The sequence below is a fragment of the Acomys minous genome (genome assembly GCF_964271855.1).
Source record: "Acomys minous genome assembly, chromosome: 6".
Lineage (NCBI taxonomy): Eukaryota > Metazoa > Chordata > Mammalia > Rodentia > Muridae > Acomys > Acomys minous.
Window position 1 is genome coordinate 125,540,837 of NC_140487.1, and position 25,520 is coordinate 125,566,356.

Sequence of the window (25,520 nt, forward strand, 5' to 3'; positions counted from 1 at the left end):
AGAGAGGGGGCTCAGCACTTGAGAGCACTTGCTGCTCTTGTGGAGGACCTGGGTTTGATTCCTCACACCCTCACAGCCGCTCACGGTCATCCGTATCCCTAGTTCTAGAGGGTTTAACAGACACGTGGCACACATGCATGAATGTAGACAAAACATTCTTACACAGAAAATACAGTTTGTGTGTGCGCGCGCCTGCCCAGGACTTCTTAGTCCGGCATGTGTTTGAGGTGGGCGGCTCTACTCTTTGTTGCACGTTGACATCACTTGGATGCTGTTTGTGCCCCAAGCCCCATGCTGAGGAATTGGGGTGCCTGACAATAGAGTCAGCTGTCAGTGACCTCATCACTCAGAGTTTCGACCACTGTCTGAGTGAGGGTCCTAGGAAGCCTTGTGCTCTCTTTGCCCAGCCCTGCCGCTCTCCTTGCTTAGAGCTGATTGTGGAATGCTGCTCAGCCTGGCGAGGGGACTGCGAGGACAGCTGAGAGCCCTTGACAGCTGGACCCTTTCTGTCTGTGTTCCCAGCTTTGTGACGACAAACTGTGCTCTGCAGTTTTCATCCCGTGGAATCCGGCCTGGCCTTACCACTGTCCTAGCTCGGAACCTGGACAAGCACACTGTGGGCTACCTGCAGTGGCGATGGGGTATCCAGTCAGCCATGAACACCAGCATCGTCAGGGACACTAAGACCTGCCACTTCACTGTGGCCCTGCAGGTGAGCAAAGGAACTGCTCTCCCTTGAAGATGGCTTGTAGGACAGTGGCCTGCCGTGCCCGAGCCCTTCAGTGCGCTCAGCAGTGCACAGCCTCTGGTGTTGGAGGCGGGTGTTCTCAGGCTACATTCACATCATCTGGAAGTCTCATGGCTTCACACCTTCCATCAGAATGCTGTTCTCGGGCACTGGCCAGGCATGCAGAGAGAGAAGCTGGAGAGGCGGGTCTCTGAGAACAAGTGCTCCTCGTTCCTCCTCCTAGCAGCATGGGGCTCCCTGTTGCCAGAGGGTTCTGTCCTTCATGCATGAAGTAAAGTGCACTTTGATCAGAAGTCTCGGGTTTTCACAGTCATGTGCTTCATAACCTTCGGTCAGTGGTGAATCTCAGAGTAATACCACGTCACCCAGTGGTCGCTGGCGTTCCTCAGGATGCCATTATACAACTAGTGGCTGCTGGTAAATGTCCGTACACCTGGCCTAATGAGGCGGCCTGCAGATGCCTAGCAGAGGTAGACAGCTAGGCGGCATCTTCCAGGACGGGGAGGGTAAGCCTGCATCCTCTCTCCTCTCCTCAGCTGGGCATCCCTCACTCCTTTGCACTTATCAGCTATCAACACAAGTTCCAGGACGATGACCAGACATGCGTGAAAGGGTCCCTCAAGTAAGTCTCAGCCCTGCTGTCACAGAGGTGAGCCCGCTCTGGGGGGCTCTTAGGGTGGAGCTGTGATTGGCACCTGCTTGTCACCGTCACACCTATGATGCTCCTGAATCTGCTGCTCTGTAGCCAGCCTTGGGAGGTTCTGCTGCTAGAGAGCACCAGGGGGTCTCAGAGCTGCTGTCACCCTCGGGAGCATCGTGATATCTGCTGCTGGGGATGCTGTTTCCATGCAGCTCGCATGTGCGGACCTGTGGCCGGGGCGGGGAACACACCAACAGCTGTGCTTGGCCCCCACAGGGCAGGCTTCTTCGGGACAATAGTGGAGTATGGAGCTGAGAGGAAGATTTCCCGACACAGCGTCCTGGGTGCAGCTGTGAGCATTGGTGTCCCTCAGGGTGTGTCTCTCAAAGTCAAGTAAGTTGGGCCTGACCCTTGCTAACTGCATCCAGGGCATGGGATCTAATTGCTCAGCTTCCGTTGTTTCTGTCCCGGCTACACGAGCAGAGATGAAGGACATAAACCCAGCAGTGAGTTACTGGAGGCCTAGGCTCCCGCCTTCCTGGTAGTATGTTGACCACTGGGCCCCTCACACCTCACAACCCTGCCAGTGGCTCTGTGCCCACCCACCCCATGCCACCATAGGCATCTGCAGCACGATTCCTTCCTGTCTAGTACTGTGTCAACATGCCCCTTCTCTGCATGCTGCCCACTTCTTCACAAGCACCATCTGAGTTTGCCTGGGCTTTGGATGTTTTTGAGATAGGGTCTCACATAGCCAGGGCTAGCCTGGAACGCGGACTTGGGATCCTCTGGTTTCAGCTACCTCAGTGTTGAGACGTGAGCAGTGCACACATCTAGCTTCTGAGTCGGCTCACTGTGCAGCTGGGCCTCTTCCCAGCCCGCTCTGGAGGCAGCCTTTGACCACCCCCCTGGGCATTCCTGGTCCATGCAGAGGGTCGCTCTCCAGCCTGCCTTAGGCTTCTCTGTGCCAGGCAGGGTTCTTGGACACCAAGCTGTTAGCCTGATTTGGCTATCTCTTCCTGTCTGCCAAGCAGGCAATCTGGGGGCACAGTCCTTGTGTGGGGACTCGTCCCCAGGTGGCCCATGTTGTGAGTACCATCATCTGGATGGAGTCCCAGAGTCTCTGCCTCATGACTCCAAGTTCTCCCCTCAAGAGCCCAGTCGTGGCCTGCTTCAGAGATCGCTAGCTCAAGTGCACAGTGTCCCACTGTGTCCGTGGATGTCACATGTGGATTTAAGCTGCCCTGGATCAGTAATGGGGGAGACAGTGCGGCATGGCAGCTGTTCATACAGCGCTGTGTTAGACATGGGGAGGGGCTGGTGGTGCCAAAGTGCACGGCCATGGCACATGCCTGCAGCCCTGCATCAGGGAGGCTGGAAAGCAACTCTCAGTAAAGTGCTTGCAAGGAGGGCTTGCGTTTGATCCCCCAGAACCGATATAAAAAAGTCTGGTGTGATAGCACATGTAGTAGTCTAGTGCTGGGGAGGAAGAGAGAGACACATTCCTGGGGTTTGCTGGCCAGCCAGCCTAGCCTGCTAGCCAGCTTCCAGGCCAACGAAAAACAGTCTTGTCTAAGAGACAGAAAAGGGCAAGCAACTCCTTAGGAATGACGTCTGAGGTTGTTCTTTGGTCTCCGAGTGCAAAAGTATCCACCAAAAAAAAAAGTTAAAGAGCTAAATTCTGAGCCGGGCATGATGGTGCATACCTGTGATCCCAGCACTCAGGGAGGCTACACGGGGAAATCCTGTCTCAGGAAAAGAAAATTCTTATTTGACCTGTTAACTCTGCTACTTTGCTAATCATGTTTCAAGGACAGTGTCTTGCTCATCTAAGTCTGATGTTTCTTAGCATTAATCTGTTTCTGTCCGGTCACCTGCCTGTCCTCTTGTATAATCCTGTTGGTAATTTGTACTCTTTTTTCTTTCTTTCTTTCTTTCTTTCTTTCTTTCTTTCTTTCTTTCTTTCTTTCTTTCTTTCTTTTTTCTTTTTCCAGATAGGCTCTCTCTGTGTGTCCTTGGCTGTCCTGGACTTGCTTTGTAGACCAGGCTGGTCTTGAACTCACAGAGATCCACCTGCCTCTGCCTCCCGAGTGGTCAGGATTAAAGGCCTGTGCCAAGCCTGGCTTCTAGTAAGAGCCTTTTGCAACAATGAAGTCACTTCGTATTCTACTTCATCTTACAAGTTGAAAGTTGTTTCCATCGTCCAGTTCCAGCTCTTCTCTAGTTGACTGGGGTGTAGTGCTTGGCTGACCGTGTATTTGCTCTTGTCTTTGTGTGCACGCTTTTAGTCTCGTCAGTCAGTCATGAGGTGGCGGCAGGCTCGCTCACACACAGTAAGCCCTGTGTCAGGCAAATGTAAATAAATGTATTGTTTGAGGAAGGTGGAGGGAGAGAAGAAAAGAAAGGTGAATGCTGCTTCAGCCAGGTGTGTCATGCCTATAGCACAGCTGAAGCAGGAGGATTGCTAGTCTAGGCTACGTAGTGCCTGGCCAGCCTGGGGTTCACAGGGAAACTTTGTCTTAAAGCTAAACAAACATGTGCGTGGGTACAGACCTAGATGAGCCGAGCAGCTGAGTGGGACAGCAGCGTGCAGAGGGCAGCGGGAAACACTCCAGTGCTACGTGTTCGTGCTCACCAGTCCTGCTGCTGTTTTGTTCTGTGGTGTCTGAGGCCCAGCACAGTGGCCTCAAGAGAGACTGAGGCCAGAGGGGAACCTTCCACCTGTAGCACTTCAGGACAGCATGGACAACATAGTGTCACACGCCTCTTCCCCAGCCTCATCTCAGCATGAATAAAGCCCTTATTTTTTCTTTTTTCTTCAGATATATATTTATTGTGTGTACAATGTTCTGCCCACCAGAAGAGGGCACCAGATCTCATTATAGATGGTTGTGAGCCGCCATGTGGTTGCTGGGAATTGAACTCAGGACCTTTGGAAGAGCAGCCAGTGCCCTTACCCTCTGAGCCACCTCTCCAGCCCTAGCCCTTATTTTTTCTAAGCATTTGTTTTTACTTACGTCTTATGTGCGAATGTTCATTTGTGTGTAGACATGCATGCAGATGCCCCTGGAAGTCAGCGGAGGGCATCAGGTCCCCTGGAGTCAGTTACAGGCAGCTGTGAGCTGTTCAGTGTAGGGTGCTAGGAAACAAAATTGGAAGCCAGGCGTGGTGGCGCATGCCTTTAGTTCCAGCATTTGGGAGTCAGAGGCAGGGGGATTGCTGTAAATTCAAGGCCAATCTGATCTCCAAAATGAGTCTAGGACAGCCAAAAACTACACAGAGAAACCCTGTCTTTTTTTTTTTTTCTTTTTTTTTTTTTTGGAGAAACCCTGTCTTGAGAAAGAAAAAAATTGGAGCCGGGCATAGTGGTGCACGCCTTTAATCCCAGCACTCAGGAGGCAGAAGCAAGTGGATCTCTGAGTTTGAGGACAGCCAGGGCTACACAGACAAACCCTGTCTTGAAAAAAAAAAGAAAAAGAAAACAAAAACAAAAGCAAAATTGGCCCTCTGTAAAGAGCAGCAGTGCTCATAGCCTGAAGTCTCCAGCCTCAAGTAGTAGTTCTCACATATGGTCGCGTTTCTAGTTGCTGTCTGTGTGGCCATCGATGAGGGACTCCTGGGCCCTCACACATTCTCTCTTCTCCTCTCCTCTCCTCTCTTTTTCTCTCTTTTGGTTTTTCAAGAGAGTTTCTCTGTGGAACGGCCCTGGCTGTTGTGCCTTGCTCTGTACATCAGGCTGGCGTCGAAATCTACCTGCCTCTCCCTCCCGAGAGTGCTAGGATTAAAGGTGTGGGCCACCACCACCACCATGCCACAAAGCATTCTTTATCTGGTACTTTCTGAAATTATTGGGCTTGTCTGAAACACCTCACTTGCTGAGACAGGCTCTCTGGGGCTGTCTGCCTGTCCTCGGAGGCCTTTGACACAACACGGCCACTGAGTCCAGGTCAGCGTTAACTCTCAGTCTGCCCTTGAGGTCGGCATGCTGTGGGTCCGCTCGGCTTTGGACCTGCTCCCCTGGCTCCGGAGGGGTGCCTTCCAGTGCCTGAGACCCCCCCCCCCCACCTCCCCGGAAGACCTGACACGCCTGTGTGCTTTGCTCTTGTGTTTCCCACAGGCTGAACAGAGCCAGTCAGACCTACTTCTTCCCTATTCACTTGACGGATCAGCTGCTCCCCAGTGCTGTGTTCTACGCCACCGTGGGGCCACTGGTGATCTACTTGGCGATGCACCGTTTGATCATCAAACCATACCTCAGGGCTCAGAAAGAGAAGTGAGTTTCACACCAAAACCCTGTGCCTGGAGAGAGAGCTGGATCTGCCCCTGGAAAAATAAGACAAGTTAATGCCAGGAAAGTGCTTTAGCATGGTGCCTGGGTCCTGACAGGTCCTAGTCAGTGGAAATGCCACCTGCTTCTCTGATCCTAGACATCTCGCCCGGCACTGAGCTTGAGGTGGGATGGATCTATTCTGTGACCACAGAACACAGCTGGCTTCGCAGTTTCTTGTAGGGAGCCTTCCAAGCCAAAACTGAGCCCAAGCACCCCTCAGAAACCCAAGTGACAGCGGGGTCCATTGTTAGCCTCTGAGACACTAAGCCTGAGAGGAGGGGCAGGGTGCCTGCTGGCCGCCTGTGACCTCTGCGTGACCACAGGTCAGGCCGCAGTTCCCATGCCTGTTAAGACAGAGACCAGGTCCATCAGGTCTGGCAGGACTGTGGGCTGGGCCTGAGTCCCTGTCTTTTGCAGTACAAATAGGTTATTTCTGTGTATCCATAATAGCGTGAATTGCCCCTCCTTGCTAGAGACTTCTCCCAAAGAGACGGCAGTTCAGGAGGCTTCATGGAGGATGTGGACAGGGAAGGTGATCTCAAACTGAAGGCAGATGCAGGCCTGCTGTGTTGAGAGTTGTAGAAATGCAGTTAAGATCACAGGCTGCGTGGTGGGCACCGTCCAGCAGGGGGCGCAGTTCCTTTGCCATAGAGTGACTTATGTCTCGCTTCTCTCTGGAAGGGAACTGGAAAAGCAAAGGGAGAGTACCGCCAGTGACATCCTACAGAAGAAGCAAGAGGCAGAGGCCGCTGTGAGTGTCGTGTCCCCTCCGCTGTGCAGCATCGGGCACAGGGCAGCAGCTGCCAGCCCAACCTCCCCCTGCAGCTATGAAGGAACCTTTACCCTCCAGTGTTGGTCCCAGTCAGAGCCCAAGGGCTCCTCTTCCCAGGACCCTCGTTCACTGTCAGCCGCGGTCCTGCAGCGACTGAGGGCTGCGATAAGTACAACCCTCCAGAGGCCCAGGAGGGTGCTGTGAGGAGGCAGTGTCGCCCTTGTTTCCTCCCCGTGTGCTGCCTCTTATGGGAGGCAAAGAGCAGGGTGCGTGGGACTCTTGTGACCGAGGCACACAGCGGAGGCTGCGTGAGGCCAGGCATGTGCCCAGGCAAACATGTGCCCACTTGAGGAACAGCACAGAGCCCTGCCCGTCTGAGTGGCTCCACAGACGGCACAGATCCTTTTCAAGAAAAGTTTCTCACCTGTCACCTGCGTGTGCAGAGTCACTGAGAAGGAAACAGGTCCTATCCCTTCCTCTGGGGTCATCGTGTGGGGGTCGTGCCGTGTCTGGCCTTAAATAGGTCTGAGAGTGAGCTGAGCTCCCCCTTCATGGACACAAACTGTGTGTCTGTCACGCTGTGACCAGAACAAGCCTGGGTCCCCGACACGTCCATCCTCTCTTACAGGTCCGGCTGATGCAGGAATCTGTGCGGAGAATAATCGAAGCCGAGGAGTCCCGAATGGGTGAGAGAGGGTGTGGCCTCCCTGGGCGGGACTGGGGGCCTCAAGCCTTCAAAGGGAAGGAGCAAGGCGCCCTGTGTCACCCCCTGCTGCTGTCCCCAGGGCTTATCATTGTGAACGCCTGGTATGGGAAATTTGTCAACGACAAGAGCAGGAAGAATGAGAAGGTGAAGGTGATCGATGTGACGGTGCCACTGCAGTGCCTGGTGAAGGACTCTAAGCTCATCCTCACTGAGGCCTCCAAGGTACACCACACAGTCACCCTAGCCACCTGCTGCAAACCAGCACCCACGGCCAAAGGCAGCCTGCGGTCCAGATCCAGGGGACAAGGAGACTACGGCCTGCAGTGGCCGCTTCCTTACAGTGCCTGGGTGGTTCCTGTGCTGGAGCTGTGGCCTGCTCTCTGTGGACTCTAAAGTCCACTCGCAAGTGTCCATAGCTGCCAAAAGCCAGCGAACAACCCGCAGCAGTCTGCTAGCACTTGAGTTTCATTTGTTTGCCAGCTCCAGAAAGATGGTGTGGGCTCGGATGTCAATTGTGGGCGTGTCTGGTGGCTCATGTGCTTGAGAAAGGGGCTTGAGGACCAGTCTGGCTCCAAAGTGTGTGTCCTCATCTGGCCTGTGCCCAGCTGGTAGCGGAAGGGAACAGTGCAGAGCTGGGGGTTGACCCTCTGTCTGTTCGCAGGCCGGGCTGCCAGGGTTCTACGACCCATGTGTTGGGGAAGAAAAGAGCCTTCGAGTGCTGTACCAGTTCCGAGGCGTGCTGCACCAGGTGGTGGTGCCTGACAGTGAGGCCCTGCGGATACCCAAGCAGTGTGAGTGGCCACCCTTGGTGTCACCTACCCAAAGCAGGCGGGTTCATTGATGACAGCACTAGGGTCCCAAAGATGCAGAGAGGTGCTTTGTCCCAGGGGCTTGCCAGTCATCTGGTGCCTCAGGAAGCAGCATTGGGCTTATCGTAGATGAAGTTAGCACTTGCTCTTGGCCAGGAATGGTAGGATCATGGATTCCAGAGCAGCTTGGGCTACATAGTTAAGGCTCATCTCAAAGAGCGATGGCTCAGCACCTCAGAGCATATGTTGCCTTTGCAGAAGATGGGTTCAGTTCCCAGCACCCACATGGTGGTTCACAACCATCTAACTCGTTTCAGGGGCTCTGACAACGGTCTCCTGCATGAGCAGCAGGCATGCGTGTGGTGCATACACACGTTCAGACAAAACACTCATGCGCAAAAATGTAAAGGGGGGCTGGGGACGTGGCCCCTGGCCGCAGCAGTGAGAGGCTGTGCGGAAGGGACACCTTTCTTCCTGTGTGCAGAAGCAGGTGCTTCAGACTGAGTGTGGTGGGACTCGGCCAGCCGGGGCTACACAGAGAAACCCTGTTGGAAAAAACCATAGAGACAGCAGCAAGAGTTGCTCCCAGCCAGCCAGTGGCTGCAGGAGGTGGTGGAGGAGGCGTACCTGCCGTCTGCTGGCCTGACTTGTTCTTTTCTTCCCCAGCTCACAGGATCGACACAGATGGGTAAACTACTTGGGGACCTGTCTAAAAAGAGGCTACGAAAATCTTTTCCTGGGAGTCTACAAATTTGGAAGCAGGGAAAACCCAGACATGAGATGTTTTTAGTTTCTTTCTCGAAGGTGGCGCTGTGTCAATTATGTGAAGGGACATGCAGACAGCCTAGCTGTGGGTAGCACTGAGGAGCCAGCCCCCTGCCAGGCCACAGCACAGCCATGTCTTTCCCCAAGGATCATGTTCCTGGAGGGCAGGGCCTGCGCTGACTCTTAGGTCGCCCCACCCTGACCCTCCTCTTAAGTGGCTGTGCAACAGCAGCTCGCTGGAGGTGTCTGGAATGTTCTGCCATCACACTTGGACTGCTCTTCCTGAAGCCCATGGGAAACATGGAAGGACGGGGTGTCACTGTTGCTCAGTAGACGTCCCACAAGCCACCTTTCTCTTCTGAAACGTCCTTGAGTGGACTGGAGAGGACTTCGGGTTTATAAAACTGCTTTTCATCTGAGACAACGGGCGTGGTAACTAGTCTCTTTCTTCCCTCGTCCAGAGCTGCTCAAGTCAGTCCTCCAGGCCCTGGCTTGGGACAGGGAGGGGAAGCCCAGGTCCCAAGGTGCACTTGTCCAGGCACACTGCCCACACTGCTAAGAGAAGAGACCCTGATGCCAGTGGGACTCTGACCCCACACCATGAGACACTGTCCTGCCGTGCCTCCACCCACTCCTGTAGAGGAAGGTGCTGGAAGGAGGAGAACTTTGCAAGGTGTTGGGCACGGGTTTGCCAAACCCTGGCTGGGTATGGACCTAAGGCTGGCTGGCCCAGGCCCCTGTACCTCCAGTGAGTGCCCAGCAGGTGGTGCTGGTGCTTGCCAGGCCAGACCCTCACAGGACACCTTAGGGAGTCTCAGCTCCCAGACCCCTTCCTTGCCCAGTTGCTGGACTTCACTGCAAGCTCTTCCCCTCTGAGAAGGTGTTGCCCCTGCAGTGGCTCTGACCTGGCCCCGCAGCAGTAACTGCTGAAGGCCAACATTGCCTCACCCACTCTCAAGACCTTTCAGTTTTTAAAAGCAGTTCAATTCTGTAATGCTTATCTCTCTCTTTTTTTAAGAGGATGTTTCTTTGCCCCGCAAACTGACATGCAGTTTGCACTGTTGCATGAGCCCTGACTTGATGGCCTGAGGCTCCCTGGGCACTGCTGCCCCTTCTGTCAGAAGCTGGTTGGCAGTGCTGCCCAATAATAAACCTGACCTGAAAGCTGAGGCCGCTTCTGTCCGTCTGTGTGCGTGTGTTTAGGAAGGGACAGTAGACTGCCATGCTCCAGGCGCCTTTTCCCATCTCCGCCTCAGCTTAGACCATAGCCTGCAACTTGAAGCCATAGCTCCATTTTCTGAGCCAAGTGTGTACCTGAGGTACAGAACCCCGCGATACGGAGATGAGACGAGTGTGTGTCTGTGCCAAGTGTGTACCTGAGGTACAGAACCCCGCGATACAGAGATGAGACTTAAGAGTGTGTGTCTGAGCCAAGTGTGTACCTGAGGTACAGAACCCCGCGATACGGAGATGAGACTTACGAGCGTGTGTTTGCATCTGAATCAGTCTGGCCCCGAATGAACACACGATGCTGTGTCCAGGAGTTACAGGTGTATACCTCTACTCACGCTGTTTTTGGGTTCTGTTTTGGTTTTTGAGACAGGGTTTCTCTGTGTGTAGGCCAGGCTGGCCTCGAACTCACAGAGATCTGCCTGCTTCTGCCTCCCCAGTGCTGGGATTAGAGGTGTGCGCCACCGCGACTGGCTCAGACATTCTTGCTGTGTATGGGTTCTTTGCCTGCATGTGTGTGCCATGTTTGCCTGCTGCCAGAGGAGGGCATGGAGTCCCCTAGAGTGAAATTATGGGTGGCTGTGGGCCATTGTGGCGGTGCTGGGACCCGAACCTGGGTTCTGAATGGTTCTCCCGCACTGCATCTTCCCTGCCTCAGGGCAGCAGCCTGCCCACTGTACTTTGTTAGGTCAGATTCTGCAGCCACGCCCTGCCTGTCCTTCATGGGGTGGGGAGAGGTCTAAGGCCAAGGGAACAAACTGACAAACAATCGGAATCTTCAAAGAATTTATTCCACATTTGCGCCAGGCCAGAAAAGGAGTCACTCAGAAATACAGGCTGATGGGGGACCCTGCCATCAGATTGGCCTCTCTGGGGAAGTGAGAAGGACCCACAGGCTCTACATGTTCCTCGCCTCCCCCTGCAGGAGTACCTCTGACAGGGTTGTGACAGCTCCTCACATTTGGTCACTGTTGCTGCCAGCCTCAGCTTAGGAGACCTGAGATTGTGCCTCCTATTCCCCAGCACCTGGGTCCGCACCTGACGTCTGCCAGTCACAGCATGCCATCCTGCCGGTTTGAGGGCACCTTGCAGCACAGCGGGCAGACCACCCCCACATCCCAGAGCCTGCTCAGGCTCAGCTCAGCTGTGCTGGCCGACTGGCCCGCGGTCTCCGCTGTCCTCTGCAGGCTCGCAGGCGGTCACATGTCCTCCACAGCAGCAGCCTCTGGGCCTTCAGGCGTTTCCGGAGCCTCTTGTTTTCCTTCAGCGTGAGGAACAGTTTTCTTTTCAGGGTATCCAAGTCCAAAAGGGCATAGCTGTGATCAGATGGCTGTCCCGGAAGGGGCTGTTTCAACCCCAGGGGGCTGGCTGGCAGGCCGGACGCTTCCATTGCTTCTCTCTCGGGTAAGACCTGCGGACAGAGGTCAGTGCTGAGGAAGCGCTGCCCAGGTGGCCCTGCGTGCCCAGCAAGAAGGCATCCGAGCTACAGCCACAGATGCTCATTACCCTTCAGGTTTGGCCTCGGCCGTGTTTCCCTTCCTGAAATCCTGGTGTGCTTCCATGGTCTTACTGAGCCCTAACCTCAGCCACCTACCCTGCTGCTCCTGTCCTGTCGGGTCCTCTGGGCTTCTTCATTTCGTTGGTAGCAAAATCTGTCCCTCTGAGACAACCTCGCGCCCAGGGTCTTACCTGCGTCGCCACGGGCCCTTCAGTGTTTGGAGGCTGGAAGTCTTCCATTGTGGTGTGCATGTTCTTCCCTGAGCTGTTCCCACCAGCCCCCACCTCAGGGCAGACCTGGGGACAGCAGGCGGAGTCAGGCTGGCTGAGCTGGTAGACACCGGATCCTCACACAGCTGCCACTGTCCATCCCTGAGTAAGCCCTGCAAGGGGCTGCGCCCTGGCCTGTGCATCTGCAGCCAGAGCCCGCCTCTTCCTCCCATCAACCCCTGGGCTCCAGCCTATGACCCACTGAGGTCTGATACCAGAAGGACAAGGAAGCCTAGGGCCACAGAGGCCACAGCTTCCCTGTGAGATGAACCCTGAACTCAAACCTAATGCTCTGCTGTCTTCACGTGGTCGTTCTCACCTTTCACCAGGCTCAAGCTTGTGAGCACTGCCTGACCAGGAAGCCGCCACCTCACAGCAACGCTGGCGCGCTCACCTCTGAGGCGGCATCTCCCCTCTGAGCAAGACAGAGCTCTTCTTCAGGCAGGACACAGACCTAAGGATGGGCCAGGCGGTGGCCTAGGGTAACCAAGTCCCTTGGCTCAGCCTGAAGTCGGGCACACCTAAGAATACTGAACCCAGCTGTGCTTCCACTAGACACAGTCCCAAATCCTGGGCCAGCAGCGGCTGAGCAGGTCCCGACGGTGCCAAGGACCTGAGTCATTGGCTTTCAGCCTGCAGCCTGGTAACCTTACCTGATGGGCTGCGTTTGCCCTACAGCGCCAGGTGATGGGAAGGTTGGGAGCAGACCTGAAGCCCCTGCCACCTGCTGGCAGTGCCCACAGTGGCCATGTGCAGCTGCAGCATGGGGGTGGGGGGGGGTGGGGGGGACACTGAAGATCATGAAGTGAAGCTGCTCAGCTCTCCCAGCCCCTGTCCACTTCCATCACTACCCTAAGAGCTGTCACCCTCCACTCTACAAACATAGCCTGGAATGCACTATGTATCTCAGGCTGGCCTCAAACCCCAAGGATAACTGGTCTTCCTGGCTCCGCCTCTGGAATTCCAGGACTGCACACACGCTCAGCCCCAGCCGCTTTCTGCTGTTGGGGCTCTAACCCAGGGCTTCCTGCATGCTGGACAAGCAGCTCCACCGAGGGAACTTCAGCGCTACTTCCTCTTTGGCAGGGTCTTGTGTCCCAAACTCTGGGACTACAGGCCTGCACCACCACAATTTGTTCAGTGCTGGGCCTTGAACCCAGGCTTTTGTTTGTTTAGTTTTTTGAGACAGGGTTTTTCTGTGTAGCCCTGGCTGTCCTAGACTCACTTTGTAAACCAGGCTGGCCTCGAACTCAGAGCAATCCGCCTGCCTCTGTCTCCCGAGTGCTGGGATTAAAGGCGTGCACCACCACGCCTGGCCTCTTTTTTTGTTTGTTTGTTTGTTTTTTGAGACAGGGTTTCTCTGTGTAACCTTGGTGGTCTGGACTTTGTTTGTAGACCAGGGTGGCCTCGAACTCACAGAGATCCACCTGCCTCTGCCTCCCAAGTGCTGGGATTAAAGGTGGACCACTACACTCAGCCAAACTACAACTTCTAAAGCTCCCCTCTCAACACACACTCAACTGGACGTCAGACCAGCACCCTACCTGTGTGGGGTTTTGGAAAGCAAACACAGTGGGCACAGCGTTATGTTTCAGGTTCTTGCGGTTCCCAAAGGTGCTGAAGCACTCGGGTCTGAAGTGTTCGGAGCAGATGACCGTGTGTTGCTTGGGCTTGAAGTTAGCGCGGCCAATGTTGAGCACCCATTCCTTCAGCAGCTCCGGGCGGCTGAGTGGGAACCTACGGGCACAGCGTTATGTGGCACAGCTCTGGAAACTCAGTAGTCCACTTTGTTAGCCATATCTACCATCCAGAAGCTCTCACCATGGCTGTTTGGGGAGTTTGTGTGAACCCCACGATCATGAACACAAGAGCCTGAGAGAACGGTGCTTCCAGAGCACATGCCAGTGGCCATCGCCCAGAAAGAATCTAGTCATCGCCCTTCAGGACCCTGCACCGCAAACAGCAGCACACCCAGCTGAGGGGGCCTGTGAGGGCTGGAGCGGCTGTGGTAGTCAGCGCTGGCCAGCATGACATTCGAACAGACTGTACAGCAAGTAGGAAGCTGCTGTGGCCTTTACAAAGGGTAGGTGGGGGTGGGGCACCTGGAGAACCAAGGACCACAAGACACCGGGCTTTGTTTAGGTAGAAGGGGCATCACTGTATGTTCTGGAGGAAAGGAAAGGAGAGAGGGGAGCCTGCATCCACCCAGGCTGCAGTGAGAATGTGGACAATGCAAACCACGGGTGAGCTGGAAGGGGTGGCGCACGCCTTGAATCCCAGCACTCGGGAGGCAGAGGCAGGCGGATCTCTGCGAGTTCGAGGCCAGCCTGGTCTACAAAGTGAGTCCAGGACAGTCAAGGCTACACAGAGAAACCCTATCTCAAAAAACCAAAAGGAAGAAAGAAAAACCAGGGGCACTGTGACATCAAGGCAATCAATGACTCAAGTCGGCAATCCCAGCCCAGGGGAGGCTGAGGCAGGAGGATGGATGTGAGTTCAAGGGCGGCCTGTGTTACAGAACGAGACCCTGTGTCAAAGCACAGAAACGGCCAAGTGGCGGTGGCAGTGGCGCACGCCTTTAATCCCAACACTCAGGAGGCAGAGGAAGGTGGATCTCTGAGTTTGAGGCCAGCCTGGTCTACAAAGTAGGGAGTGTCTTCCAGGTAGGGGACAAGAGAGGAGGAGGGGAGGGAGGAAGGAGGATAGAAAGGAAGAGGAAAAGGCAGGTTTGCTTGTGAAGCTTGAAGTGAAGGAAGGGCTTCATGTCTGCCATGGAGGAGGCTCCACCGAGGGGCAAGTCCAAGTGCTCCTCAGACTGCCAAAGCACAAGAGCGGCAGATGGGCACACGTCCCAGCAGAACCTGCCAGCCGGGAGAAGCCCTGACTGGCTCCACCTTCAGCGTGGAAGCACTCAGTGTTGGAAGAGGAGGATTCAGCAAAGGAGACTGACAAGGGAGATCTGTGACAAAGGTCAAGATGTGTCCTAGGAGTCACGAGGGGAAAGGAGACCAGTCCAGTCAGAAGCTTTTAAGAGGTCATTTAAGAAAAGGCAGGTGGCCGGGCGGTGGTGGCACATGCCTTTAACCCCAGCACTCGGGAGGCAGAGGCAGGTGGATCGCTGTGAGTCCAAGGCCAGCCTGGTCTACAAAATGAGTCCAGGACAGTCCAGTTCAAAGCCAGCCTGAGCTACACAAGACCTTCCCTCTCTCAAAAAAATAGAAGCAACCCTGTCCTGGAAGCGGGACGCACACAGGCAGGAGGACACAGCAGAGTAGTCAACGCCGTGGGATATACACAGATAAAGGAAGCCAACAAACAGTACATGCAGTGACTGTGTCAATAAACACTTATTTTAAGCCGGGTGTGGTGGTGCACGCCCTTAATCCCAGCGCTTGGGAGGCAGAGGCAGGCAGATCTCTGGGTTCAAGGCCAGCCTGGTCTACAGAGCGAGTTCCAGGCCAGCCAGGACCTACACAGAGAAACAGCTGTCTCAAGGGAAACAGCAGAGCAGGGCTGGAAGTGTGGCTTGGCAGCAGAGCACCTGTCTTACCGGCCACTCTTGAGGGCCTGAGCGCCACCCCTAATACCAACGTAAAATATAAAAGTCTCCCAGACACATGGTGCTGGCATACCAGCATTAAGGCAGTGGCAGTGGGGTAGTTTGGGAGTAGTTCATTTTCTTTTTGGTTGTTTTGTTGTTGTTGTTGTTGTTTGGGTGTTTTGTTTTGTTTTTGGTGTTTCAAGACAGGGTCTCTCTGTGCAGCCCTGGCTGTCCTGGGCTCCCTTTGTAGACCAAGCTGACCTGGAACTCACAGAGACCCATCTGCCTCTGCTTCCCGAGTGCTGTGATTACAGGCATGTGCCACTGCACCTGGCTTTATTTCTGCACTTTCTTTTCATTTTTAAAAAAAGATTTGTTTTGCCTGCAGACCTCTGGTCTGCACCAGATCTCATTATAGAGGGCTATGAAGGACCTTGTGGATGCTGGACCTAAACTCAGGATCTTTGGAAGAACAGTGTTCCTAACCTCTGAGCCATCTCTCCAGCCCTATTTCTGCACTTTCAAAGCCAGTTTTTGTTTTTTCCTACATAGTAAGCTCCAGATCAGCTCGACCTACAGAACAGGGCCCTGTCTCAAAAGGTGGGGGTGGGGTGGGGGTGAGAGTGGCGCTCTTAAGATAGCTCAGCAGCAGGTGAAGGCACCTGGTGAAAGCCTAACCTGAGGGGTATCCCTGAGGCCCCATAAAACAGGAAGGAAAAGGCGTCCTCTGGCTAGTCCATGGGAGACATGGCAAGCGCATGATCCTTCCATTCACAAATAAACTTCAAACAAAAACACAAGAGTGAATGGGGGCGACCAGACCAGGAGACACAGGTCCCACGATAACTGCCCATGCCACCACGCAGAGGCCCTTCAAACACAGAACATACACTCTAGCACGCGTTCAATGGGATAGTATGCAAAAAAGAACTCAAAAGTGCATGTGGGGCAAGGATGAGTCTGACAACGATGCCCCGAAGGAAGAAAGCACGTGCTGTGTGATTCCATCACTTAAGGCTCAAACCTGGCCACAGCAATCCACTCTGCAGGCAGGCAGATCGCCAAGGGGAGAGACTGTATGTGGGCGCCCGCAGTCTTCTGGGCTGCCAACTGATGTGTGCATTTTTCTGTGCTTGCTGCTCCTCGGTAGAAGCACCGAAACTGTGCTGGGGGCGCTTAGGGGGTGTGTGCACCAGGTGCACGCAGGCTGCCAGGCCTTAGGGAACTGAACCCTGGAGGCACAGACATCACTGGAAGCTGGAGCTTTGAAAGGCGCTTCCCCGGAAGGGACTCCGCAAGACTCATGCCGGGAAAAAGGGTCCTGCCAGGACGCCCGGCCACCCTGGAGGCACTCACTCCTCCAGGCCATGGACCTCCTCCTGGGCCCTCCTCGAGGTGACGCAAGCAGCCAGGGGCCAGAGCAGGGACACAGCCAGACGCCACTCACGGTCATTCTGTTCACTCTGAGAACCTACTGCTTCCAGGTGAGGTGGGCCAGCCCAAGCCCGCAGGGAAGCTCAGACTGTGAGGCCGCGGGAGCCCAGCTGCCGCCCTGCCCGCCCCCTACCCGTAGTCCCGGTCCACCTCGCCCGCAAACCCCGGGCCACCGGACCTCGCGCCCGGTGCACGGAGGCCTGCGAGAGTTCTGGGTCGGGTCCCGGCTTCCCACCCCTCACCGGTGGAAGGTGAGCTGCTTCCTGCAGCTGCTGTACCGGTTGCAGCATTGCCGGGCCGCACAAGACTTCGGCATCTCCGAGATGGGCCCACCGCCCCTAACAAAGATGGCGGCTACGCGGCCCAGGGGGCGGGGCCCGAGGGGCGGGGCTTACAAGGCTCGCGGTGCAGGGATCTGGTTTGCTGTGCTCCCTCGCTGAATAGTTGGGACCCAGGGACGCCTCCTAGAGCTTCCGCCCAGGTTAAAAACCTTGGAAATCTGGACCAGAGAAGCGTCAACCGCAACTCCTCAGCTAAATTTCAAGCTTCCCGGGGCCATAAAGGCTTGGATCCTACTTGACCACCAGCAGGCTTGATGGACTCACTTCAAACTCACATCTGCCTGCCCTCTGCTTGCCATGCGCTGGGGTTAAAGGCCCGCATCACTATGCCCAAATCCCACTCCCAAGTGGCTTTGAGAACTCGGGTTAAGTATGGGGTGGGAGAGTGTCCCCCAACAGACCACAGACCTCAACAGGGCCAGTGACTAAGGAACCCAGGAATAGCCTTTCAGGCTAAGTGCACACTGTGCCTAAGAGCGGACTGCAGTAGCGGATCCTGGGCCATAGTCCTTTCCAGTGAGCTAAAAGCCAACACCAGCTCAGCTTTCCCAGAGCTACTATCCCGCAAATGACTGGGCTCCCTGACCCGTGTCCTTCACTCAGCCCAGGACACCTAAGGAGGCAGAAAGCTCAAAGTAGCAAGATCTTTATTTACAAAATATACAGTTTCACAGAAAAGCTTGCTTTATACACGTAGACTTTACACAAAGAACCATGTAAACGATGCTGTCTGGCCTGGCCGCGGCAATGGGGGGTCTACTTTGGGGGTGACATCGTTCCCTCCCCTATCATTGGCCATCAACCAGGAGCCCCTAGAGGGTCGTGCCCAGTTTGCATAAAGAAGCTGATTGCAGCTGCCCAGCTCAAACTAACCCCAAACCAAGGTGTCTGACCTGACACCATCCAAGGGAAAGGTCCCCTTAAAAACACAAAGCAAGCAAGCAGAAATTGAGATGAGTGTCCGTGTACTCCAGAGGCATCGAATCTGAGCACACGGACGATGGCCAGCTTCCCAGTTCCACAACAAAACCACACATATTCTTTAACGCACTTAAAAAAAAATTAACTACTGGAACTTTGGTTACTCTCCGGGTGAAGACATGGGACGAATGCTGTCATGGGGCAGGTCTTTGGCAAATTCCTCTAACTTGTCCTGGGGATTTGCCCCAGTCAGAGCCAGACAAGGCTGTCTCTGGAGCAGCTCCTCCTCTGTAGCAGTTACCCTTGACATCTGCACGCCAACAGAGCCTCGGCACTAAGTACTTCTCTACACGTTAATATGAGCAACAGGACCAAAACAAAAAACTAAAACTGGACAAGTTTAAGTACTCGATACTTAGAAAGATACTTAGACCAAAAAAAGATATAAGGAGAAAAAGAAAAAAACAAAAAACAAAAAAACCCTGGCTGTTTAGCCAAATATAGTCAGAGCTCCTTTGGTGCTTAAGGTAACATGGAGGAATGCTTGGTGACCTTTGGAGGTGCCACACGGAACAGAAAGAAACGTCATCCACCTGGGCCTTCCCTGTCTCCTGCCTAACCAAAAACACTTGGGAAACATACCCATTGCCCTGCCAAACACTGACAAGACTGAGTGTTGAACTGCGGAAGACCAAGGACTGAGAGCTACAGACCCCCCCCCTCCATCCCAGGACCACCAGGGTCCCGGCGCTAAGCCAGCCCTCACCCAGCCCGGGGTCTGCACACACTGCAAGCTGATGCTGCAGCACTGACTCACACCCCCGCAGGCCAGCGTGTGTGGAAGGCAGTCACTGCAGAATCCCTCACATTCTTTTTACCCAATCTATGAAGAAGAGCACACAGGTCCCCAAAACAGCTGCTTCTGTGGGCTGCAAAAGAACAGAAAGAACCAAGTGCTCCCACACAGGATAGTGCTGGGGCACTGGCCACCAAGAGCAGAGGAAGGGCACTCAGCAAGACAGTGGCCAATACTTTGGGCTGTATCGTGTGAAAAAAACAAAAAACAAAACAAAAAATGGGCCTTTTTACATCGTGCAAAACAAACTGAGTTATGAACACAGAGCACCTCCACCCTCAGCCCCCACTCTGTGGAAAAGTAGCTACATACTGTCCCTTTAAACAAACAGTGAAAACCAGACAATCACAGCTCACCCACCACCCAGGGCTCCTCTTAGGGCAGCAGACCTCTCAGGAAACAGCTCCCTGGCTCAATAAGTAAGACTGAGGCAGGGGCAGTGAGACCACACAGGGGAGGGCAACTTGGACGGCTGCTGTATAGACACTTGTGATAAAAGACCAACACTGGAGAATAAACACAGGCCAGGGAAACAGAACAACTGCACCCCCAAGCACAGAGGAGACAGGACTGACAGCCAGCACTGGCTCCCTAGAGCAGGGCTGGCTAACAATGGCTGTGCGCCCTCACTCTTGGCTGAAGCAGACCTGGTGCTCAGTCTGCCTCCAACTCAGAGAACACAGCTGGAGCAGCAGCTCTGACGTTTTAACTGCTCACTAGCTATGTACAGTTCTATCTGGACGGCTTGTCCTTTGCTTAGGCACCTGAGTGGCAGGGTCTGCCCGCACCAGAGCTGGGAGTTCTGTGTTCAACTGAGGAGGCCACAGAGCCCAGGTCCTTCCAGTCCCGCCTGTCTCCTCGCCAGCTCCGATCAGTCCAGGAACAGCTTCCGGGAGCCCATTCTGGAGCGATTTGAACGACGGATATCAAACTTGGAGTCCCGGCACTTCTGGCAGACAAACACCTCGGGAACGTTGGACTTGCGGATCTTCGCGCAGGACAGGTGAATCCAGGTGTGGCACTCGTTACACTCGATCATGGGGCGACCGGCAAACGGCTTCATGCAGAAGCAGGTGACGAGATCCCAGGAGTCATCATCTGGAAGGCAGCGAACATTTGAGATGTGGGGACCCCGGAGCCTTTCTCCCCTGGGGAGCTGTACATCCGGGAGACATAGCGGCTACATATGATCGAACCATCACTCCAGCTAACTAGCTGAGCTGCTGTTTCTCTCTGAACACAGTGACAACACCCCAGAGGGGGCTGAGGTCCCTGTGGGGGTCCAGCTACCACTTAAGAGCCACATCATTTCCCCACCCAGGCTTGTGGAGAATCTGGGCTATCTCCAGGCGCTCACAGGTCTTTCAGGAGCGCCCATCTGCCCCTTCTTCTGCCTTCTCCTCTCAACCCCTAAGCGACCCTGACCCCCTAGGGGCCTGGACCCCCTGCTCCAACACTCACCTGAATCTACCATGATGTCCTCATCGTTGCCAGTGCTGTCCTCATCTCGGAACACCACCTGCTTTCCCTGCCGGACAATAGTCCGCTTTCCCTCAGTTTTTATTTCTTTGACCTGATCAGGTGACACAGTAGTACAAGAGCCACTGGAGGGAGTATCAGAGTCCCAGCCTGAGCAGGGGTCAGCGGAGGCCTGGGGAATGTGCTGCATGGTGGGACTTGTGGGCGCCTCCACATCCGGGTCTGCAGCGTCCAGCTTCAGCAAGCTTTCCCGGTACCCCTCCTTCACAGGCATGTCGCTGTCCCTTCGCTTCCTCCTCTTCTTCTTCTTCAGCTTGTCAGTTTTCTTCCTGTCCAGCAGGAAGTTACTGGGCTTTGCTCGCTGCAAGAGGGAAGGCTGCAGGTGGCTGAAGCATCGGTCAGACACTGGCAAGGGCACTGAAGATGAGATGTCAGAGAAACCAGCGTCCCAGCCATCACTGTCAACGGTGCCAGCAGTGCTGTTGGCCGGGCTGGGGCTGCTTCTCAAGGGGAGCTCCTGAGAGAGAAAAGAGGGCGTGGTTGGTAGTTTGGTCCCCAGGGATAGAAGCCCCACCCCCAGCAGTCTGTCCTTCCCTACTGCACAAGCACAACCAGAACCCCTAGGCTCTTACTCAGCACCCACTGCTACAAGCTCACTAGCGCACTACTGTGTCCAGGAAGCTCATTAGCGCACTACTGTGTCCAGGCAGGCTCACCTCCCTTCTCTGCATCTTCATTTTCTGCCCCAGAGCCAGGACTAAGTAAGCTCATGGCTACATCTGGGAGGCAGACCAGGGTGCAATGGGGGCAGAGTGGCAGAGCGCTTGAGGGGAGGCGGCTGAGAGTTTACCCCACCCTCCCACACCCTACGGGACTGCTACACACGCCTCATCCTGCTGCTCTTCCCTCAGGAAGGAGAGTCCTTCTCTTACATTTCTTCTCCCAATGAGTATTTCCTCACAAGATAAGGTTTCTCTGTGTGTAGCCCTGCGGGTCCTGGAACTCACTCTGTACACCAGGCTAACCTCGAACTCACAGAGATCCACGTGCCTCTGCCTCCCACCAACCAGTTACTTTTTAGTTAAGTGAATTTAAGTTAGTTTCAAAAAATTTTTTGTTTTTTTGTTTGTATTTCAAGACAGGGTTTCTCTATATAGCCTTGGCTGTCCTAGAACTCACAGCAGATCCGCCTGCCTCTGCCTCCCTGAATGCCTGGGATTAAAGGCATGCTCCACCACACCCAGCCAGTTTCAAATTTTTGACCTTCTTTAAAATCAAAACACACAAACCCAAAAGCAGCACAACCTGAACCCTGGGCTCTATGAACCATGAGCAAAGTGGCTCATGCCTTCAAGGCAGCGAGGCAGATCAGAGTTCAAGGCCATCCTAACCTACAGGACAGAGAAACTGTCGGAAAAAGTAAGAAACAGAAGCCATCACACCATCCCAAAACTTAGCAATCACCGCCAGGCACTCCTTTAATCCCAACACTAGGGGGAGGGGTGGGCAGAAAGCTTTGAGTTTGAGGCCAGTCTGGTCTACAAAGTGAGTCTATGGTAGCCAAGGCGACCAGGAAATGGGGGGGGGGGGTTTGACCCTAAAAGACCAAAACTTAGCAATCTAAGCGCTGCAGTTTGTGTCCTCTGCTGTCTGTCAAGACTTGGTATTCTATGTGGTATAAAGTGTGCATTGTACAGCAAGTAATAATGCATCCCCAAATAACAGGCTGTGATTGAGCTTTGTGTGATATACACAGGACCCCAGCAGTCTGAGCCCCACAGCAGCTGACATCTCCCCCCCCCCCCACACACACACGTGTGCCTTTTCCTTGGCAAAGGAAAAACAAGAACAAAACAAACTTCCATCCACATGGTATTTGGGGCACAGGCACAAGTACTGTTTTTGGTATTTCCAACAACCAGGCAAGACCTGAATCCTCTGGCAAAAAAAATGTGTGCCCACCATGGCCAGGGTATCATCTTCACACAAGAGGCAGAAAGAACAGTGCTTATTCACAGTTTCTAAAGACTGGTCTGGCCACTCAAGTTACTGGGCCTTTTCCAAGAAAAACAAAAAACACAAAAACAAAACAAAACAACAACAAAAAAACCCCCAGACAAACACCAAGTAAAGTTTCGGCAAATACGCTTTGCTTTCTACTTTTTTGTTGTTGCTATTAACTATTTTCTTAAGACAGGATCTCATTCTTAGGCCATGCTAGCTTGGAATTCACTGTGTAGTCCAGGCTAGCCTCAAACCTCAGTGTGATGACTACAAGAGTGACTGGAAATGAACATTTAAGTTTGTTAAAAATCAACTACAGAGGGGGGAAAAAGCTGGGCGGTGGTGACAAACACCAGAGGCAGATGGATCACTGAGTTTGAGGTCAGCCTGGGCTACAGAGTGAGTTCCAGGATAGCCAGGGCTACACAGAGAAACACTATCTAAAGAAACAGATAAGAGTTGAATCATTTCTAGACCAGCCTAGTAAAGTTTTGGGAACCACTTCCCTGCCTGGGCTGATGATGTAAATCCCAAAGAAAACGATTCCTGCCAGAGTGCTGCCCAGGGCTGGCCCCAAGTGCCTCCAGAGCCAGCGCTGGAGAGGCACCTGCAGCAGGAAGGCCGGAATTACCTCCTTGGGGTAGGGGATGTAGCCAGCATAGGCCAAGACGAAGGTGCAGAATTTGTTGAAGTCCTCCACAGTCCGGCGCCTCTTGCAACTGGGGGAGTACTCCTGCGGAGGGGAACAAAGGCTGTGTGAAGGGGGCTCCCGGAGAGCAGGTCTGACCAAAACAAAGCAAGCTGCAACTTTTATTGCCAACTCACAAAATACTGCAGGATTTACAGGCATAACACAAGATAAGGTAAATTGAGGGTCAAGAAACAACAGTTTTAAGGTGCAAAAAGAAGAGTTTTAAGATTCTGTGCCAAGAACCCTGGCAAACTGGCTAGGAGATAAAAGCCTGTGGTCTACAGTCCACCTCTTGGCACTCGCCTTATCTGTTCGTCCCTGCAAACCTATCAGGAGCTCCAACATCTACATTTTTTGCTACAGATTTTCCACTTTGAAAACAAACAGCAGCTGTGGGTCTAAACAAATATATTTCCACTGATTTCAAGATTCACGGGCTTGACTCCCTCGAAGCTAAGGCAGGGAGGGGGGCCCAGTGTCTACCGCTCTGGGGCACCGTCCACTCCTGGTTTAGGGGCGGAATGCCGACACCCAAGTGTTCCGCGGACTGAGTCGGAGAGGAAACACTGCCGGGGCTAGGTGCGCACGTTAAAAAAATGCAGGATCAACCGGCTCAGGGACCATTCCCAACGGCTGGCCGCCCAGCCGACAGTCACCCACCACAAAAAGGGATTTTTCTCCCAAGAAGGCGGAGCATCGGCGGCTCCTGCTCCGGGAACATTCCCTGCGGCTGCTCCACGCACCCTGGCGCCACCTCTACCCGCGCTCAGGTACTCGGCCAGCTGGGAGGTGGACACACCAGGCCGACCTCCGAAAGCTTCCCGCAAAGCGGCGCGCAACACGGCACTTTCAAACACCGTCCCAACTTGCTCCAGCAGGCCGCTCGCTCCCGCCCCTCGGCCATCCCCGCAGGCTACCGGCAGCCGCGGAGCAGTCCAACCCGGCCCCAACTCCGGGAAAACTTTAATTTCGCCTGGGGGGACATCGCGGGGAGGGGGGTGGGGGGAGGTCGGAGACCGCGGACTCGAGTGCGGGGCGGCGCCGCGGAGGCCAAGGACCCGCCCTCCCTCCCAGAGCAGATGGCGCGCGCCGCCCGCCTGCCCGCGCAGGCCCCGGAAGGTGCGGGGCCCACCCGTGGGGTGCGGGACGCCCGCGGGACGTGGGTGGGTGCCCCGGCGGCCGCGCAGGCCGGGGAGCCTCCTGCCCACAGCTACGACACCGCGGACCCCCGCGCCCCGCCCCACCCCCGCCGCACACCCCGCACACCGACCCTACCCCGGAGGCGCTGCGCGGGGGCCGCTCCCCGGAAGGGGGGGAGGGGCGGGCGCGGGAGACGGGCCCCGGAGTGCGGACCCCCGGACGCGGGCGCCGTGGGGGCGGGGCGCGGCCTGGCCGGTGGAGGGGGGCGGCGGGACCGCGCGCGGGCAGCCGTTCCGAGGGGGCCGGGCCGCACCGGGGAAGTGGGGAGGAGACCCGGGGACCCCGAGCCAGGGCGGCCGAGGGCCGTGTCCTAGGGGCGAAGGGTGGGCGCGGCGCCCGGGAGGACCAGCGGGGGAGCATCGGCGCGGGCCCGAGCTGGGGGCGCCGGGCGAACGTGGGGGAGGGAGGCCGAGCTCGAGACGGCTTCCCGGGGTCCGGCTCGGCGGGGAGCGCAGCGGAGGCCGGGGAGGGGGCGGCGAGGCGACGCTCGCACTCACCTCGGGGTGGAAGGCGGCGGCGCAGGAGTCGGAGTCCATGTTCCGGGTGGGGGGCGGCGGCTGTGGGAGTGCCGAGGCCGGAGTGCGGGAGCGGGCCCGCGGGGCGCTCAGGGCCAGGGGGCTCCGGCACCGCGGAGGGTGAGGGCGGACCGGACCGGGGAGGGGTCCCCCCGGGCTGGAGGTGATGGGGGGCGTCGGGGTGTCGCGTCGCTGGCTCGCTGATCCCGAACTGGAGTGTCCACAGCGAACTGAGAGGAGGATGCAGCTCCCACGGCCGGCGCTGTGGAGAGGCGGGAGAGGCACTGTAGGGGGCGGCGGCGGCGGAGACAGCGAGCGGGAACCCGACCGGCTCCCCGACCTGACGCCCAGTTCGGCTCGTGTCTCGGGAGGGAGGGCGGGAGCGCCGGGAGGGTCGTCGGGAACTGTAGTCTGGGATGTCTGGGCTTCGTCAATGTGGGGCGGGGGTGTGGCGCGCGGGGCGCGCGGCATTGTGGGAGTCGTAGTCCCCAGCGCGGCGCCGCGGCGTCTAAAGGCGGTCTCAGAACTCCAACTCCCAGAAGGATCTGCGGCAGCGGACGGCCACGGAGGCGGTGCTGACAGGACTTCGGGCTCCTCCGAGCGGGGGAGGTGCGGGGGCTCGCACCGCCCGGCCGGTGGGGGAGGGGCGGCGGCCCGCGGGCTACGCGGGGCGGGGTCGAGCGGCGGCCTGGGTCTCGGAGGGCGGTGGCCGGGACTCCGCTTTCTCCCGTGGGGCCTCTGCTTCGGCTGTGGTGGGGCGGGGGTGTCCCG

The 25,520-nt window shown here is 55.7% G+C and overlaps 3 protein-coding genes across 4 annotated transcripts in view; 1 reads left to right on the forward strand and 2 right to left on the reverse strand.

Annotated features, from left to right (window-relative positions):
- Positions 1-9,939, forward strand: part of DNAJC11 (DnaJ heat shock protein family (Hsp40) member C11) — a 46,774-nt gene extending 36,835 nt beyond the window's left edge. The window contains exons 8-16 of the mRNA XM_084786888.1: positions 523-712; positions 1,285-1,370; positions 1,665-1,781; positions 5,506-5,661; positions 6,400-6,469; positions 7,119-7,176; positions 7,276-7,418; positions 7,858-7,987; positions 8,672-9,939. Coding sequence (XP_084643014.1) covers positions 523-712; positions 1,285-1,370; positions 1,665-1,781; positions 5,506-5,661; positions 6,400-6,469; positions 7,119-7,176; positions 7,276-7,418; positions 7,858-7,987; positions 8,672-8,697 — 976 coding nt within the window. The 3' untranslated portion in view covers positions 8,698-9,939. The remainder of the gene's footprint in view (positions 1-522; positions 713-1,284; positions 1,371-1,664; positions 1,782-5,505; positions 5,662-6,399; positions 6,470-7,118; positions 7,177-7,275; positions 7,419-7,857; positions 7,988-8,671) is intronic.
- Positions 9,940-10,772: 833 nt separating this feature from the next.
- Positions 10,773-17,140, reverse strand: THAP3 (THAP domain containing 3). 2 transcript variants are annotated; one of them, XM_084786906.1, is made up of 4 exons: positions 16,985-17,140; positions 13,312-13,504; positions 11,690-11,794; positions 10,773-11,411 (listed from the first exon to the last, which is right to left on the reverse strand). In XM_084786906.1, the coding sequence occupies exons 1-4, from the start codon at positions 17,056-17,058 to the stop codon at positions 11,136-11,138; spliced, it is 648 nt and encodes a 215-aa protein (XP_084643032.1). In that variant the 5' UTR covers positions 17,059-17,140; the 3' UTR covers positions 10,773-11,135. The 2 variants fall into 2 exon arrangements, with proteins under 2 accessions (XP_084643032.1, XP_084643033.1); XM_084786907.1 differs by lacking the exon at positions 11,690-11,794.
- A 573-nt stretch (positions 17,141-17,713) lies between these two features.
- Positions 17,714-25,189, reverse strand: PHF13 (PHD finger protein 13). The gene is made up of 4 exons (XM_084786890.1): positions 24,732-25,189; positions 22,975-23,076; positions 20,322-20,856; positions 17,714-19,958 (listed from the first exon to the last, which is right to left on the reverse strand). Exons 1-4 carry the CDS (start codon positions 24,768-24,770, stop codon positions 19,732-19,734), a joined length of 903 nt encoding a protein of 300 aa, XP_084643016.1. The 5' UTR covers positions 24,771-25,189; the 3' UTR covers positions 17,714-19,731.
- Between the last annotated feature and the right edge of the window lie 331 nt (positions 25,190-25,520).